Source organism: Hippichthys cyanospilos, chromosome 8 (assembly GCF_059441005.1).
Source record: "Hippichthys cyanospilos isolate Australia breed blue-spotted pipefish chromosome 8, RoL_Hcya_1.0, whole genome shotgun sequence".
Classification (NCBI taxonomy): domain Eukaryota; kingdom Metazoa; phylum Chordata; class Actinopteri; order Syngnathiformes; family Syngnathidae; genus Hippichthys; species Hippichthys cyanospilos.
In genome coordinates this window covers 10,913,849-10,932,864 of record NC_142376.1, presented here as the reverse complement: position 1 = coordinate 10,932,864, position 19,016 = coordinate 10,913,849, and the positions used below count along the sequence as shown (strand labels likewise).

Here is a 19,016-nt window from a genome sequence, read left to right as displayed (position 1 = left end):
ACATTGATCTACTTCATTTATGAGAATCACTTTCCATTGACTCAATCGGTCAGGTGCAATGATGGATTGGTTGGTTCCATTGAAAAGCTTCTGCCTCAAAGTCCTTAGACTGCACTACACATTAAACAGAAGTAGAACCTCGACATAAGAAATAAAATGCTAAAGCACTCTTGCCCGATGCTACAATTATGCTCTGAAAAATGACTGTTTCAACAGAAGCAGTCACTTCCTGAGGTGCCAGACAGCAATCAGTTTCCAACAGACTTCAGTTTTGGTAATGTGACATTCATGCACGAGTGGAATCTTTTGAAAAGATCTTCACTGTGAACAAAGGGTCTTCTTCATGAACTATTCTAAATAAAATCTGAATAAATTGCAGATTTCCTGAGTCAGTGTTAACATATCGTGTTGAGACTTCAATTTGCAACATCTTCAATCTGCACAAATTTGTGATAGTCTAACCAAGAGAATGAAGCGCATTAAATGAGATGAATGGAAGGAAAGATGGCTGTCATCAGGGCTGTGTCATGTCTCCGCCCCCTCCCGTCAAACATGGCTATGTACATGTTGTTTGGGCAAATATTTATCTAGAACTGTTTTTTGTTTGCTTCAATACAACCAGTGACACACACACACACACACACACACACACACACACACACACACACACACAAACAAATTTTATATATATATATATATATATATATATATATATATATATATATATATATATATATATATATATATATATATTTATTACATGTCATGTAAATTGTAATACTTATTGTATAATTTGCCATGTTAACTGATATTTTACATTATTTTTTTACTATACTGCTACATTGAGTGTGCTTTATAAATAACATGAATATTAATAATATAAAAATAATGATTTATTTTTGGTGTTCATTATTATTATTATTATTATTATTATTATTATTATTATCTAGTAGAATTGTAAGCAACATGGAAATCTGAGTTTGTAAACTACAAGCAGCACAATGCAACATTTTGAAAAATTAAATGAGTTGTATTTAAGTAATAGTTAAAAAATACTGACATTAGCCTTATCCTGGACAGGAGTGAAAGTGTCTGTCTGCTATCACATGAGAACCTGCACAAATGTACAGAAGTTGTTTATTCCCTTAACATGAAGAACGTAAAGGTCAAGCTCGAATTGACACAAAAGTACAGAGACAAGGCCCTGTGACATCAGCAAAACGCTTAGTTTAAAAGGCACATGTTCATCATCAAAACCTGGGCTCTGTGGTTATAAGCAACTAATGCTTTACTCTATATTATATTGAAATGTTGTTGTGTCAACATTCTAATATCACACCTGAGAGTTTTCATTTGGACATATTTTCCCAAGATTTTGGTCACATATGTGCAGAAAATCTTGTGCACCATCTTTGAGGTCAGCTCATACACATGGTGAACGTGCCCTGATGCATAAAAAAATGAGGACAAATTCTTAATTTCATTTGTGACATTCAAGAGGTCACAGACGTAAGAACCTACAGCCCAGGCCCATTCCATAGTGCACTGTACACCTCACAAGAAGATAGATATGGAGCTCGCATGCGATCCATTTGGACTGAGGAGTTTAGTGAACTGTATTTTCAGAGCAATACATTTTTCCAAACCGACTGAGATGGGTGACTTCATACACGACTACATATCAGATCTTATGGAGTTCCTGGCATTCCACAAGGATAAATGTCTCAAAGTGCTTTTTGTGGTCTTCCAAGATCATTGGGGTAAGAAAGTTCTGAAAGTACTTTTCAGTTTGTAATGTAATGTTGAGAATTAGCATATTAGAATTGAGTAAGCAGCTACTACGTTACTTCCAATAATATTTTATAGCATACAGTATGTGTATAGTAGTGTTCCATTGTTTATTACACATTTACATACAGTACAGAACAAATTTCCTCAAATAGTGGCCTGTAGTCTATTAAAACGGTCACACTTGTAATAGTGACAAAGTGCCTTTCACGCATAGGCTTGATTCATGTCCAGCGCAACAATGTCCAGCGTCGCCTGGGTCCATAGCACAAGGGGTCATAAAAACTGGCTTAAAGGTAAAATGTAGCCCTACTTCAGCTCAATAAATACTGCAAAATGACAGTTAGGGCTATCAAATATTTTTTTAAACGATTATTCAATCAATTTCACTGAACTGCATTGTAGTTTGGTCAATCATGATTTATTGATCAATTATTGATGTCAACTTGGTGTTGTTTAATACAATAATTAAAAAAAGTCAAAAAGTAATCAGTATCACAAAAGGAGGATTTATTTATTTATTAATTTATTTAGATATTTATTTTTCTCACCACTTATTTTTAAACAGACAGAAATCAGAAAATAGTTACTTGACCGTCTGAAATCAAAGGATTTGGGACATTGTAAAAACTATGGCTCTAAATTAGGGGCCCTTGGTGCAATGACCGGTTGATTCGGAAGGGGATATTAGTAGGTCGCAAGAAAATGTCGATATGCATTAAAAAAAAAAAAAAAAAACCTGGCGCTTCAACGGCATATATTTAACTGGCTCTGATGCCTCTAATGCTGGCCTACATTTTTATTGTCAACTAAACATTTTTTGGATGTTTTTTTGTTTTTCTCTCTGATGTCCTTATAGTTATTTTTTTCTATGTGCTTCAAGTGGTCTGTAACTTAATTGACAATGCGGGGGAATCAGAATGGATTATTCTATGTAGTAATACTTTGTTGCCTAGGAGAAGTATTAGCCAGATAGAATTGACATTTAAATGAAAAGCTCACATATCTCACTCATGATCATGCAATGTAAAATTAGTCATGTATAATGAAATACTTAAAAAAGATTGCACTCATTGTCACACCAGATTGAGTGACTGCAGGAAGTCCCCAAATTGAATTGTTGTATTTACAAACACAGTACATTAAAAATGTTGAGTTTTTTTTTTTTAAACTACAGCATTATGTTAAATAGTTAAATATTTCAAGTGAGCCCCCTCCAAAAAACTAACTTGTTTGCAGAAAAGTAGACATAGAGGCAAAATGGTTCATGCGCCTCTGCTCTAAATTGTTTATTCGATAATCTATTAGTTGTCAATTATTCAAATCATTTCGACAGTTTTAACATAGTTGTTGTGTAATACAGGACTTCTCAAATAGTGGGGCAAGCCCCTCTGGAAGGAGGGAAAAGAGTTTGTTTTTGCCATATGAAGAGTATGGGAATAAATGTATAAGTGGCTTACAAATTCCACAAAGAAAGTAAAACACACGCTTAAATCTTTACATCAAAACTTTTGTTTAACAGCTACCTATGGCATTCTTCAACAATTCTTTCACATAGATTGCACCAAACAGGTAATAATTCTCTGGAAAACAATCCATGGCCACTGCTTGAGGAAATACAGTTTTGTTGCAGGCATAAAGTGAAAGTATTTGAAATGTTTTACAAAAATGCATTTCTAAGGAATAAACTCATCTGTGGTTTTGTAAACGGCTCTCTACAGAGAAGAAGTTTCTAAATGTTAAAGACGCAAAAGCATGCATGGATTCTGTCCCATCATTGCAAAATATTTCTGAGACAGAAATCGAAGACCTTTTGCAGAGCCTCTACAAGGACTTGGCAGTGGCAAATGTATTACCAGAAGCGGTAGTACTAAAACTTGGAAGAAGTCAGAAGACAGCTTTGAAGTTAAATGACAAGCGCGCAATGGAAATGCCACCACAGAAGAAAGATACCAGCAAAGAAAGTGAAGTCAAATCAAAAAAGGATAAGAAAGCACAGACAAATACAAGACCACGCTCGTTGCCATCTTCAAAAAGGGAAAAAGCCGTTACGCCAAACTCTAGTGTCAATCCGAAGCCGGCGTCAAAAAAGCCACCTAATTCACCAAGGCGTGTTCTCTCGGCAAGTTCACCAAGGAAAGTCCAAAAGGACCAGGTGATCAGTGATGAAAGTAAAGTTTCTCCAAACAGGAAACAATCAGGGGAGCTCAATAGAAGGGTTTCATGGAAATCTGCATTGGAGTTACAAAAGGATAAAACAACTAAGAGCAGGTTAGCCGTAGTAGTGTCTGAAAAAATTAAGCTAGAGGCAAGTAAACAAAAAAAATCAGGTCCAGATACCAGGCCCAAACAAGGTGAGAACAAATACACCAGAGCAGTCTCTCTTAGTCAATCTCAACGACAAAGACCTGCTAAATCTGAGCAAGTAACCAGAACAACAAAGGAATCTCCAAAACTCAGGCGACTTTCTAGTTCGTCATCAATCCCAAAGAAATCTGCAACAGTTGACACACAAACAAATCTGGAGCCCACCAGTGTGGTGTCTCGGGTAGCTAGCGTACCAAAGAGGCCAAAATCAGGACCCCTCTCATCTTTACCTGAGGTGAGAAGAACACGGTTGAGTCTTCATCGCTTATATGGACCGGAAAGGCCAAAAACTGCTGGAGCAGAGACCAGAGCAAAACAGCCAAAACAGCCGTGGCTAAGTACTCTCAGTAATCCTCCCGAAAGGGAAGGACCACCACGAGTTCTTTGGATGGATAGGGAAAGAGTTAAACCTGTGCATAACAGAACACAATGGAATATTCCTGCCACCATCTTGTTTTGACATTGCCAGAAGCAATATCCTAAGCATTCTCTTGCCTCCTTTCACTTATTTTTTAATTCTTTATTGTATGTCTTTTCTTCAGACTGTACATCTGAGTGTGTTGTCTTTTTGTATGCTTTTGAGTTGGAATGGTGTCTTAGTGACTTCCTGACAAGTTATCACCTCAGCCCACGGACTAGCCCATGATGAACATCTCTGCCTAGCCATGTGAGATCCCTTTGGGGTAACACTGGCAGCAGGATATGGTGTGAGAACAGCCGTTGTGTCTTGAGTTATGACTGATTATATATTTTCTTGTGCTTACAGGAACTTTGTCAAGGTAGCACTTGTGAGGAAGTCAGACAACTCGGAGTGAGTGCACACAGGAGCTGCTGCGATGACTGGCTGCAAAGGATGTTAGCAGACCCCATTCAATCTTTTCCTACATGATCAAATATCAGAACCTTACACACACCTTTGGTTCTCTGGAATCATTTTATTAATCAATTCGACTCAAGCTTATTCATTATTTTCACATTGCAATATTAATGTTCCTGCCTTGAGGATTATCCTGTAAATAAACTGCTTTGTGTTCAAACCGCAGTCTCTAAAACACTCTTAATGGTTGTGTAGCTCTCACCAGAAGTAAGTTACGGCAATGGATTGTGATTGGATTGTGAATGGATTCTATGGTTGATCTTAGTTGCCAACCCCCCCCCCCCCCCCCCCCCCCCCCCCCCCAAAGAATACTTTTTTTTTTCCACACAGGGTACCTTCAGGTCCAGAGTAGCCCATCTGGAGCACCGTGGAAATTTCAATTCCATCTATCTTGTGGACGATCCATATGCATCAAATACCAAAACGGCAAGTGACAGCACGAAGAACTGCATTTTGTGAGATGGCGGTGGGAATATCTGTTGCTGCCACAAGAGGGCAAAAGCGCTTTGTTTTAAAACGTTGACACGGTCAGCGTCCTGTCAAAGGGGTGAAGATCGAAGTTATCTGAATCTTCATCGTTCCAATCAACATCAGAGCAAAATTTTATCTGCATGCCAGTGTTCTAAGCTTAAGCTTTTGTTAATTTTTTTTTCCTCACAAAAAACTACAGTAGACAACACTATTCTTGGGGCACTTTTCTTCAATTGAAATATCAAGGTTATTTTTATGTGTATTTATTAATGTAACATGCAGTATATGGGATGTACTATATGATCAAGCATACTTAAATGTGAATCATTGTTCTATGAAGGATGGTCTCATTTTTCATTTCATTATTTAAAAATTTGTTATTTCTCACTCTTTTTCTCTCTCAATAAAGTAAAACTAGAAAAACTTTCAATATGATGTAGTGGTATGTAACAAAAATATCTAACCATTTCCTAGACAGTGTGTTCTCATTAGACTCGTGGGAGAGTTGGTGAGTATCTCAGGCTCAGCTGATTGTTGGCAAAAGTTCAGGTACAGTACACTCTGGACTGTCAATAGGAGAGCACATACAGTATATAGGCAAACCTACATTTACACGGATTTGCATTTTAACAATTTTGAAGGCTTTATCTAATTCCCCAACACATGAGAAAACCCACAAGAGAAATGGAAGAGCATGCAAGCTTCACTCAGGTAAGCAGGAGGGTGAGATTCCAACCACAAACTTTAGAACTGTGAGGTAGATGTGTAAACCTCTTGTTTCATGTTGCATGAATTGCATTTGCAGCTTTAATAGTGTAGTTGCCTAGTGATATCTTGGCATTCACCTATGAAATAGAATTGTAAACCCACTTTTGACCGAAATGTAATATGAACCAGGAAATGATTACCAGTATATTACTGCATGGATGCGGAAGATAATTCACATTTATTCAGATTTTCATTTTGACATTCCACTGCATCGTGACCATCTGTAATGTCATAATTTGCATATCGATCATGGATGTCATTGATTCATTCTGTTAAGTGTATGAAGGTTTACAAACCCAACATTATGCCTTTTATTTTCCACAAGTGTGACAGTTCATTATATAAGAGTTATAGGAATTTATTGTAGCATCAGTTTTTTAATTGCAGTATTTACTTGGTGCTGTAATTTAAAATCAATATAATAATTTAACAGTAAGTTTTTGCATTCGTTATTTCTGTCTTAATTTGTTTTGTTGATGTTCTTGAATGCCTTCTTCGGGTCACTGATGTTTTTTACCTGTTCATGATATTCAGACTTGGAAAAGATGTTTAAACCATGGCAAAAACGTTTAATTTTTGAAATAATATACCAATATTGTTGTTGATACTTTAAACAATATACAATATATGCAGTAATTAAATAAACTATTTAAATTGACACACTGACGCATCTTGGGATCTGTTGTCATTAAATTTGCTGAACAGTCATCGTGATCGGCCACAAAAGTCCTGATAGTGTAAAGTCTAATTTAGTCATTAACATTTACCTCCTCCACTTTTTTTCAACATATTCAAACCATTGTAAAAAGTGTAATAGTGTAAAGTCTAATTTAGTCATTAACATTTACATCCTCCACTTTTTTCAACATTCAAACCATTGTAAAAAGTGTAGCATTCTATATTTCAGCAAATTATAACATTCCGATGCCACCTCGGCGCTTCAAAACCGCAAGAATGAGCAGTTTCAGTGCAGGACATAGCAATATTCTGACCTGGGTGACATCATTGTGAGTGCGGCCTGCTTAGGTTACCGCGACGAGCATCATTGCAACGGTCCACGTTTCCAAGTAGCTGCCAGAGCCTCGCTCCATCCTTGGCTGCGTGCTCATTGGTGGCACGAGACGCCCATCACAGCGCGATCTCTCCGGGGCTTTCCCCATCCGCGTTCCCAGTCGGAAGTGGAATCCATTCCACCGTTCTCCATTGGCCCATCAGGCCGTCAGTCGTACTGTTGAGACGAACGAGCGCTGCCCGGCCGTTTAGCCTCCGAGAGCGTCGTCATATTGGCTGCTTGGAGGCTGGAGCTACTAGCTCGCTGGCGAACGAGACTCCCCTGCTCCCATGTACAACGGGAGTCGGTGGTTGTAATTTGATTTAGCCTTTTAAATGCGTTGCACGGTAGCTGCCAAATGTTTTGAGAACTAGGCATGACACCGTCAAGGAACGTCGGACCTTTTGCGCCTTCGTCCGACACCGTGGTGAGCCAAAAGGATATCTGCCTGCTCTCGTTCAATAGCCATTTTTTGCAGACAAAGAGGGCTGTTGATTAGGGCTCTCGAAAAGACACAAGGGTAAGACATATTTCGACATCACATCCCATTGAATGTGAAGCCTATCTCGCCTGTCTGCAGGGATACGGTCACAACGCTTCTGCTCGCCTCATTCTGTGGACAATTAGGTCGGAATTTATTTTTTTTTAACGCGAACCATGCTAGCGCCCATTAGCCGTGTGGCTAGCTTGAAAGCTAGCTCCAAACTAACACACAACGTCCGGTCTGTGGAATGCTATCGATTTTTTTTTCTTCTAATTGCCAACATCTAGTGAACATTCGTTTTTGAAGTTCTTTTTCTGGTCGGCGCCTTGGTGCCCGTTCCTAAAATCTACTTCGACGTTAGGCTTTTGTAGCTGCGTTTTACGGCGTAGATGGGCGAATGTTAGCAACGGAGCTATCTTGGCTGGGATTAGGGAAAAGAGGAAGACGTCCTCCAGAAATAAAAAGATTCCAGTAACTACATGACTACAACAACGATACAAGCACATGATCGGTCATGTTATTGTCACTGAAAAGGCAAGTCGTACGTTTTTAAACATCACTTGCCTTGACAAAGTGATCTAAAAATGAATATACTGGTTCCCAATGTAATATACCCACGCGAAAGGTATTAAAAACTACAGCCAAGCTTTGCCAGTGACTAGTTTCACAGCCTTGCTTTGCGAATCCTTTTTTGATTTGCACAGCCTGAATTCAAAAGGAACCATCTAAGCTTATCCTCTCACTAATAAAATAATGGCCCTAGTCCATTTTTTCTCTCGTTTGCTCCCCCCAAAAACTGAATGAAATACTGCCTTGTATCATTTAATACATGTTTTCCTTTTAGGAGTACAGATTTTATTACATATGTGTGTATACATGTATATATATCGAGAGATTGATAGATTGATTGATTGGGCGGGGGGCAGTGGTTAGCATTCTCACAGATCAGGGACCCGAATTCAGATCCACATCGCTCCAGTTTCCCAAGCCCGCGTGGGTTGTCTCTTTGCAGTCCGGCTTCCTCCCACACTCATGCATGTCAAGTGTATTGGACATGCTAAGTTGGTCTTAGGTGTCGTTTGGGTGAGTGAATGGTTGTTGTTCGACTGTGTGCCCTGCAATTGGCTGGCAACCAGTTCAGGGTGCCTACTGCCCACAGTCAGCTGGGATAGGCACCAGTTACCCGGTGACCATTGTTAGGAAAAGCTGCTCTACATATATGTTGAATTTCAACTGTGGAATTTCACTTCACTAATTATGAATTAAGTGTGAAAAATGATTTGATTTACATGGAACCATTTCAGCAATTTTTTTTTTTTTTTAAATGTATTACTTTCCTGCGACAAATTTAAAAAGTCAAAGCAGTAAAAATGCAACAATTTCTGGCCAACAACTTAAAGCAGTCAGTAGGGATGAGGATTTCGTTGTGACTTTTTGTAGAAGAATCCAACTTTCATACTTGATCACTTCATCAATTCGTATCCACTTTTAAAAAGTGCTATACAGTGGTACCTCGGTACTCGACCATAATCCGTTCTGAGGTGGTGGTCGAGCACCGATTTGTTCGAACACCGAAACCAATTTTCCCATAAGAAATAATGTAAAGTATGTGTGCACAAGTAAATGTGCACAAGCAGTACATGATAAAGATAAATAAAGCATTATAAACCATTTTGTATAATTTACTTACGTTTTGGAGAGTGGTTGATGGCATACAGGAATAGATGTGGAGCGAACGGGAGGGAGGGTTACTCCTTGGAAGGGGAATCCCCTTCCATGATCACGCTAGGTAACTGCGACGCGAGGTTGGACACTCGTACACCACTTTCATATTTTGCTATAATTTCCTTCTTCAGTTCAATAGTGGTCCTCACTGTTTTCCTCTTTGCCTCCCCTTATCACTGTCTTTATTTGGACCCATTATTAAGGGCTAGAGCAACACAAAAAAAGTTTAAATCCGGGAAGAAATACTCGAACAAACTGCTTACGTCTTACTCCGCTGGCGGTCTGAATTGAACTGGCGCTTACCCGCTGGCCGAGAAGGGCCGAGGAGCGCGTTCGGGTCGGTTCGGCTAGTCGAGAACCGAAAATCTGTTAGAGGTCCGATGCATTTTCTACTTGAATTTTTTGGTCAAGCACCGATTTGGTCGAGTATAGAGGCGGTCGAGCACCGAGGTACCACTGTAATTGGAAAGCTTGCTTGAGTAAGAAAGATACGCTGTAACAATAATAAATGTGTCTAGTTAAGTTGTTCACTCTTTAAAACTATAAATCTCTGAGAAAAAAAAAATACCACAAATCTACAATATTACAGTGAAATTTTCTACAGGAAAAAAATAAATGAAAACCCCTTTAGAGAAATAATTAAATGCACAATTATTTTGTAACATAAATTTGGTGCAGTTTAATTGGAATAATGACTGTATTTATTGCTACACATTACTTTTAAAATAGGTGCTTTGCATACAAAAGTTAATTAAAATTGAATTAAGCAGAGGTGTTCGATATCACTTCTTTTCATACCGATACCAGCATGAACTCTTGAGTAGTCACTGATAACTACTGATACCACCCCCCAAAAAACAATGACAGATGATTTATTTGAACATATTCCATATTCCCGTTCAGCATGTTCGTAAAATTTTAGAGACTTCAATTTCATTTTTCTTTTGATTTATTTTTCTAGATCACAAGAATACGGCTGATACTAGACTTTGCTGCCATTGCAATCTTAAAAACTTTGAAATAATGCAAGCTATTACTGATGCTTTATTAATCGGTCTGTAATAAATACTAAGATGAAAATAGTGGTTCTGCTGTCACGCAAGATGCTCAATGTGCCTATTTTTTAAAACTTATCAGCCATGTTAACACACATCCTATAATTATTCTTTACACAAAATCTGCTGTCAAAAAGAAAACAATAATGAGTTACGCCTTTTTTTAACTGTGCATATTGTACATGTCTTTGCCGACAAATATATTTTGAGTCACGCAGTGAGTGTATCCTCCGGTCTCTAATTGAATTGCTGGGATCCAAGTGATCACAAGAACAAACACTCAAATATCTTATCATTTGAGGCAGAGCCGATATCTTCTCCACTCTGCTTGTCCCTTTATCATGCGGGGCCAAGAGCCCTTTCAGAGATCACTTGGATCCCAGGAGAATGGGTGTGTTGGCCTGCCAGAAAGCCGAATTAGCCTAGTTCATTGGCTGGATTTAGAGTTCCTGCATGAAAGTGAAGGAGTAATGTTGCTTTTGCATATTGAAGATGTACTGTAATTCCCCAAATATAAGACGCACTTGTGTATAAGACGCACCTGTAATTTGGGGGTAAAATTCTGGTATTTTCTGTTACCGTGTGTAAGATGCACCAACACTTTGGCAACAGCGTAACTATAGCAAAACAGAATAAATGTCATCTTTTGTGAACTTTATATTTTCATATACTGTAAGTTAAGTGTGTTTCAGATTTCCCACATTGTGAGCAGTCGTTGAACGTCTCACCACTGTTACAGTATGTCGAATGCATTCAAAGCTGTTGTTTTTCCTTTTCCTCGTGGCGCGGTTCGAGGTTATTTTACCATAAATACCCGAAGTTGAGTAGCATCCGCGTTTCACTAAGTTAATGATTGTATGTATATACCGAATGACCGCAATTAATTAACGAGTCAAATGGACTATCATTCCGTGTTCTGTGAACTGGTGTATTTTTAATTGAATCGGCTAGAGATATCATAACATTTACATGATCCTCTCTGTTCTAGTAATATTCTTGTGTGTGAACATGGATGGACTCGGACGTTGGTTTGTCCTGCTCGCTTTTTTTATTAAAAAGAAAAGAGAAAAAGAACATCGGCTAACACGATCTGCTGTTAGCTGCAACAGGCGCTTGATGCTAACAGACAAATAACGTCCCCCTCCTCTAGCTTGTGCCATTACGGTAATTATTTTAAGTAAGAATACAGGCCATACAGCCAATATAAAAATGCACATCTTTGCATCAAAACATGATCAATCTTCCTTGAATGTGTGATATTGGGGAAAAAAAATCTGATTTTTAAGTTAGCATTTTTAGGACATACCCGTACTTTTGGCTTTCATTTTTGGGGAAAAGGTGCATCTTATATGGGAGAATTACGGTTATTAGGCTTAAAATTGCCTCTATGCTCGACACAAAGTTTGGCTGAGTTGACAGATTATGTAGTTAACTTTGTTTAATTGATCAAAAGTGACAGTGCTGAATTTGAACTTGCATGTTTGAGAAGGATGTTTTAATATTATTGAGATGTTGAAACCTAACGTTTTGACTTAACCAAATATATGGTTGCAAGGGATTGGAGATTTGTTGTGTTCTTCGTACTTGAATGTTAAGTTTTCTAAGAATGCAAATAAAATATATGATAGATATCAAAGAGCTCAAAATGCACATTGCTAACATTATTATTTTATACATATTGTATAACAGGGGTGGGATGAGATTTCTTGTTCTTGCATGACATAAGCTCTGCTTTCTTCTGAATAAACGGGAAGGAATGAAGCAAGGGAGGGAAAACACTTCCTGTGGAACTTCCCAATGTCAGAAAACACACACTGACAGTGTAATGGGCAAACGAGACGTAAAATAAATTTAAAATAAAATTAAACCGATTAGTCATCGATTGGAAAACAATCAACTACCTAATTAAATAATTGACCTCCTCAACTATTCATGGCGTCCCTACTTCACAGTAACAGTATGTTGATAAGAAATTAAAGGTAAAAACATATTTTACCAAGAATTAAATAGTCCTGTAGACTTTTTGTACCAGGAATTCAGGGATAATTTGCTGTTCTATCTAGATGGCAGGAATGAGTGGACACAGTCTAGTTGTGGTATTCTCCATAGTAACACTTAGAATGAGGCGTCGGTCAAACAGCCAGCATGATTCACTTGCTTTTTGGACACAGAGGGGGTTAACATTTACTGCTATGACTACATCTGTGAGAGAGACTCATTCTTCCACAGTTTATATAAATGCCTGAAAAAGTTTCTCGATTCATCATTTTAGGGGGGTTGCTAAAGTTTTTTTCCACGGAGGACGTGCCCTGGAAATTGACCACAATTTTCAATTTTCCATATTTTTCTGACAACGAATTCAAATGCAAGAGCAATTTCAAGTCAGTTCAGTTTCAGTTCTCCTCTCACTGTTATGCAGGAGTTTGGCTAAGTTAGAAGTTTCAAGGTAAATAGTATAGCTAGTTAATAGGGATGGAATGAGAAACAGATCTCACGAACCAAGATAGCTCACAAAATTGAGACCACGAGAATGAGAAAATATTTTTTGCAAAATGTGTAATATAAAATAATGCCTAGCATACAATTTTCAGTTTTCATAAGGTTTTTTTTTTACTGAGCAAACTGCCAACAAAATTAACTAATGTGCAAATGAAAATATAAAACAAGAATCAGGCTCATTTTTCAGCTTTAGTTGAGATCTTTTCTGATACTGATTTGTTTAACAAAATGCATACAGCTCCTGTTAGCTGCGGTGTATGGCCTATTATTGCTATTGTAATACTCTTACTTTAACATTATTACTGTATTCAGACATTTCTTACGAATTTACTATTTGAAATGATCTTTAAATAATTATTGCAAGTATTCCATCCTATTTACTTGGAGCAACATGCTTAACCAACTTTTTGCTCTGTGCTATACATTGTTGCAGAAGTATGACTTGACAAAAAAACTCACTCTTTTCCAAAGTGCACTGAATGCAATGTCAATTTGCTGCAGTTCAGTTTTGTACTTTGCACATATACTTTGACGTAGCATTTATAGTAACATGAGAAATGATCTTCTCTTCATTTGTTACATTTTTGACATATTCAAACAAAAACTCGTTTTTGTTTTTGAGGTAGGAACAACTTTCCTGTACACCATTTTTCAAATTACCACAATGCTGCTTTATGCTATATGACAGAGAGGATACAAATAAATCAAACAAGAATCATGCAAATGTGGATACATAGATGAATTGCCATAGAACTGCCCCCCCCCCCCCCCCCCCCCCCCACACACACACACACACACACCGACAATATACCCTTATTAGGAGCAAGATAAACACAAATGCATTGTATGAAGCAAAAAAAAAAAAGATTGGACCAATGAGGTGATATTGGATGATGTCTTGCCTGATGATCGATCCCTCTTTCCACTAATTGGGGTTATCACTGACCTAAACTTACACAAGTGGATACATTTTAGATACGCTGCTGTTAGTGAAAGAAAAAGCCACAGTGGTCACAATTTTTTTTCATCCAGTTCTTTTTCGTGAGTTTAAAATCATCCTGCCGAATGAAAATTCATAAAGTTTTTGAATTTACTTTTGTCGGATTTAATTAATTTCTGTGACCACTGTATAAATGCCCTTATTGATTTTACAATTGTCAGTGGTTAATGGACTTCATGGAGATAAGTCTTCATCTGCATGTTAGTTTATGCCTTGACATTGTCCATTAAGTCTTAATAATTGCACTAGTACACATATAGTCTTGTTTTGTACAATACTTAACCAAATTTAGAATTTCAAATGCACCCATGAATGAAATAGTGAGGCTTGTGGTAAAAAAAAAAAATTGTAAGCTTTGCACATCTAGTATGTGTCTATTTACTTGTATGAGAGTGAGTCAATTTTACTGAATGAGGTGTTTCCATAAAGAAAAGGCATGTGGAATCTTCGGGTGGTCTTGCGAAATTGTAAACATGCTTCAAAAATTAGGTTTACAACAAACAACTATTTGGGACAAAGTAAAACTGTTTGCAAACAATCTATCAATGCAACAGCATAAGATAAGACAACCTTAGTCAGTCCTAACCCTATTTAATGACACCATTGTACCAGTTGACTTAATCAAATGGTTAAAGGGTGAATTAGTTCCACTCATAATTGCTAATCTTTCATTTTTTGCACATAGTTATGCTCCAACTGTGGGAGAAGGCCCTATAAGTGCAAGCATAATTAGACCTCAGTGGACAAAACAATGCGTGGGTGTATTTCACATCGCTGGGTGCATGCAAAGAGGAGGGCATTTACTTGTTCATGTGCCCCGTCTGCTGTCGTTTCAAGGAACATTTTGGTCAGGTCTAGACTAGCTCTGTAATACAGTACATACCAGCAGATCAGTTGTGAGCAGATCCTGGGTCATTTATAGCTGCAGCCTTGTGTCACTGCATGTCTGCCTGGCAACCCTTAACTCTGCCGCTCCAACGGCTCAAATCCAACATATCACTAACTATCTTTTAATTTTTTGTTTTTTTGCAGGTCCTTGGGGCTCTTGTTGAAAACAAATTCAGCAATATGTGGAGTAACCTGAAAAGCAAATGCCAAACTCTCTTTCACAACAACACTTCAGGACCCAATGAAGGCAGGAATGAGGCCGATGCCGTCCACTGCGTGGTGGATCTCGGCCAAGGAGGTGCCTCGAGTGCAGTTCAGGCATCAGAAGTCTCCACTTCATCAAGTAGCCTCCTTCCAGTGCCAATGGTAACCGTCGGCCGTCGTCATCACAACTGTGTCTCAGACACGCCTCAGATAGTAGAGATCACTATAGACAAGGAGGCGGAGGATGTGGGCGCGGGTTCGGGAGGTGTCCCTTTGGCTCGCAGAGACTCTTATTCACGTCATGCTCCATGGGGAGGCAAGAAAAAACACTCATGTTCCACCAAAACTCAAAGTTCTTTAGAGGTGGATAGACGGTCTGGACGCCTGCGAGGAAGCGGAAACCGTCGAGAGAGACGCTATGGGGTCTGCTCAATCCAGGAAATGAGCGACACTTTGTCCGGGGGACGCACTTTGAATGGTCGGTCGTTGCGTCAGCGACTAAGCGATACCGTAGGCCTTTGCTTACCGCTACCTGCTAGCAGACGCTCTTCGAAGAACCCTGTCAGTTCCAAACGAAAGATTCACCTGACAGAGCTAATGTTGGAGACCTGCCCCTTCCCCCCAGGTTCAGATCTTGCCCACAAGTGGCATTTGATCAAACAACACACAGCACCAGTGAGCCCACATTCCTCCACTGCCCTGTTGGATGCCTTTGACCCAGCGCACCCCTCTCCTGAGGATGAGGAGGAACGTCTGCGCGAACGCCGCAGACTTAGCATCGAGGAAGGGGTGGACCCGCCTCCTAATGCGCAGATCCACACCCTGGAGGCTGCTGTGCCAGGCTCATCTGTCTACAAACTGGGACCAAAGATGGCTCCTGGCATGGGGGATGCCCCCGCTGATGGCCGAGCTTCGGGAACTGGTAGTTCTTTAGGAGCTTCAACGGCTTCTGGGGCCTGTGGCCAGGTGCTGGGAGCCGCAGCTTCAGTCCAGGACACTGACTCAGAGGAGGACTCCACAACCCTCTGTCTGCAGGCCAGGAGACCCAAACAAAGGCACGCCTCCGGGGAAGGTCACCTGAGCAGACAGCAGCCCGGGCCCTGGAAGGTTCACACCCAAATAGACTATATCCATTGCCTTGTGCCAGATTTATTGCAGATCACATCTTTGCCCTGCTACTGGGGTGTAATGGACCGCTACGAGGCCGAGTCACTGCTGGACGGACGTCCGGAGGGCACCTTCCTGCTGCGCGATTCGGCCCAAGAGGACTACCTTTTCTCTGTCAGCTTCCGCCGTTACAACCGCTCACTGCACGCCCGCATCGAACAGTGGAACCACAACTTCAGTTTTGATGCGCACGATCCTTGCGTTTTCCACTCTTCCACAGTCACAGGGCTGCTGGAGCACTACAAGGATCCAAGCGCCTGTATGTTTTTTGAACCTCTGCTCACAGCGCCTCTCCATCGGACATTTCCCTTTAGCTTGCAACACCTTGCACGAGCAGCCATTTGCCGCTGGACCACCTATGATGGGATAGGCTCTCTGCCTCTGCCACCTGCCCTGCAGGACTTCCTCAAGGAGTATCACTATAAACAGAAGGTTCGAGTTCGCTGGCTGGAACGGGAGCCGCCGTTAAAAGTCAAATAGTGGTCTTTGTCCATTTGCCTGTCAAACCATGGAGGAAGATTACAGAACTTGAGAAACGCCTCATCAGAGGCTACACTGACTGACTGATTAACCTCTTTCCTGTGGAGGTTAGAATTCAAAATGTAACAACCTCTACAAGATTCATTCTAATCTTTATTTTAGTTATTACTTAACTGAAGAGCATATGATTATATACTGTCGAGTGCTGCTTGGCACAAATGATTGAGTTCAGTGAGATATATATATATATATATATATATATATATATATATATATATATATATATATATATATATATATATATATATATATATATATATATATATATATATATATATATATATATATATATATATATATATATATATATATATATATATATATATATATATATATATATATATATTTGTGACGGTATACACAGTACCCGGTATATATTTTGGATAAGGGCAGGAAGGAGTTGCACAAATTGTGCAAAAGCATCGTTGGTCTCCTGCTTTGCCTGATCCCAAAACATCATCCTGCCTGTAGATCTTCATGCATGCCTCCCTGTCCATCCCCTAATATTCAAATAGCTATAAAGCCACATTCTGTAGCTACAGTGTACAGGTCACCTTTTATGCACTCATTTTTTTTTTGGTCAACACACACACCTTTCCAAGCACTGTTTAAGGTGTGTGGTTGCAAAGGCATCTGGATGTGCAATTGCCGTGTTGCATTCTGCGCTTGTCTCATAGATACAGCAAAGCTACGTAAGCCACAATTTTTGCCATCTATTTGCACATGAGCATTAGCTAAACAAGAGACGGGTGAATTCTGAGAGGGCCCATGGAGTTCACAAAAGTCTATCAGGGAAATAAAGTGCTTTTAAAGGAGTATAGATTATGAACAACTTGTTTCTCCCAAAACATGGTGAATGATAAATAATAAAGCAGGCTATTGTTGCTTAATTTGTAAGCTAAACCTGTCAACCTTGTTCTGTCTGTATGCATTGGCTTTGTGTTCATGCTACTGCAATAACACACAGTGTGTTTCCCTGGTTGAAATTTAAATCCAAATTTATGTTGTTCTCAGATCATGCTTTTTTTTTTAAGTCTCATCTTCATGGCAACACTTGTTTTACATTTATCATGACTCCAAGAGTTGTTTATGCTTGTTTTTTTTTTAACTTACCCCTCAGAACATGCTTGCATCATGTTATTTATTTGTTATTTTTTTAAATAAAGGGATACAAGGTATATTTTGAAAGATGTCTGAGAAAACAATTAGTCAATATTTAAAATTTGGGTCATAGTTTTTAATGTGGCAGTTTGCCACCTAACAATTTTTGAAGATTGTATAGGAAATAGGGCATGAGTTTTCAAAAAGTATAGTTGCAAACCAAAAAAACAAGTGGATTTGGTAGATTACACCCCCGCCCCCCATCATTAAAAAAAAAGAACATTCAATTAATGTAGCCTGTTTAGATTTTGTCCTTTTAACTCTACCCCAATTATTAGTCTTGGAGCATTGGTGAGGATTTACGAAACCTTGTCATCTGTGCCATAGTCGTCTATGCAGTGTGCTTCGCACTGCAGTCAAAAATTTTGTCTCAAACCAGAATGTCTGCTACACAAAAAGACACTAGAGATCATGGCTTTCAAAACATGTTGGTGCTGATGATGTTTTGTATCCCAAGGTGTGCCTCTCAAATTGAACAATTTAATTCATGCAAATTTGGAGTAAATTATGCTTTGATTTCCAGATTGAGCTTCATCAGTCCACTAATGCCATTGAATCACAGTGTTAAAAAAGTAAATAAATAAGAAATTGGTGCATGGGCTCCAAGCTCTTCTACTCATGGTGCACATATGATCTTTGTAAAGGATACAAGTTTACTGGTGCTTAGTTGCATAAGCTATGAAATAATTTAGATAATTGCAGTTGCACTGCCTATGTTTTCTTGTGCATGTGCTTCTCAGTAAGAGGATGCATTTAACATGGGCATTTCATGTTGAACTTTCAGGAGAGAAGCAAAAAAAACATTTACATGTACTTTCTCCATATACATTTGGTGCCGTAGTTAAAAAAAAACAAAAAACAAGTGGTATGGGTCCAATGCCATTTCTTCTGTAGTTTAGAGCGGTGATGATGGTATTCAAGCCTCAGATGATTTTTTTTTCTTCCCACAATTTTACTTGAGCTACTTAATA

General features: G+C 38.9%; 2 protein-coding genes across 3 annotated transcripts; both read left to right on the top strand.

Moving 5' to 3' along the window:
* Window positions 1-1,205: 1,205 nt before the first annotated feature.
* Window positions 1,206-5,165, top strand: LOC148420133 (uncharacterized). The gene is made up of 3 exons (XM_088421795.1): window positions 1,206-1,760; window positions 3,510-4,822; window positions 4,922-5,165. The coding sequence occupies exons 1-2, from the start codon at window positions 1,571-1,573 to the stop codon at window positions 4,613-4,615; spliced, it is 1,296 nt and encodes a 431-aa protein (XP_088277921.1). The 5' UTR covers window positions 1,206-1,570; the 3' UTR covers window positions 4,616-4,822; window positions 4,922-5,165.
* A 2,364-nt stretch (window positions 5,166-7,529) lies between these two features.
* Window positions 7,530-17,051, top strand: socs5b (suppressor of cytokine signaling 5b). 2 transcript variants are annotated; one of them, XM_088421301.1, is made up of 2 exons: window positions 7,530-7,749; window positions 15,118-17,051. In XM_088421301.1, the coding sequence occupies exons 1-2, from the start codon at window positions 7,699-7,701 to the stop codon at window positions 16,822-16,824; spliced, it is 1,758 nt and encodes a 585-aa protein (XP_088277427.1). In that variant the 5' UTR covers window positions 7,530-7,698; the 3' UTR covers window positions 16,825-17,051. The 2 variants fall into 2 exon arrangements, with proteins under 2 accessions (XP_088277427.1, XP_088277428.1); XM_088421302.1 differs by having other exon boundaries at window positions 7,531-7,842.
* The last annotated feature ends 1,965 nt before the right edge of the window (window positions 17,052-19,016 follow it).

Coding starts and splice junctions, on each gene's coding strand:
- LOC148420133 (XM_088421795.1), top strand. CDS start 1,571: ATGGAGCTCGCATGCGATCCATTTGGACTGAGGAGTTTAGTGAACTGT. Junction 1,761..3,509: donor GGTCTTCCAAGATCATTGGG/GTAAGAAAGTTC, acceptor GGCTCTCTACAG/AGAAGAAGTTTCTAAATGTT.
- socs5b (XM_088421301.1), top strand. CDS start 7,699: ATGACACCGTCAAGGAACGTCGGACCTTTTGCGCCTTCGTCCGACACC. Junction 7,750..15,117: donor CGCCTTCGTCCGACACCGTG/GTGAGCCAAAAG, acceptor GTTTTTTTGCAG/GTCCTTGGGGCTCTTGTTGA.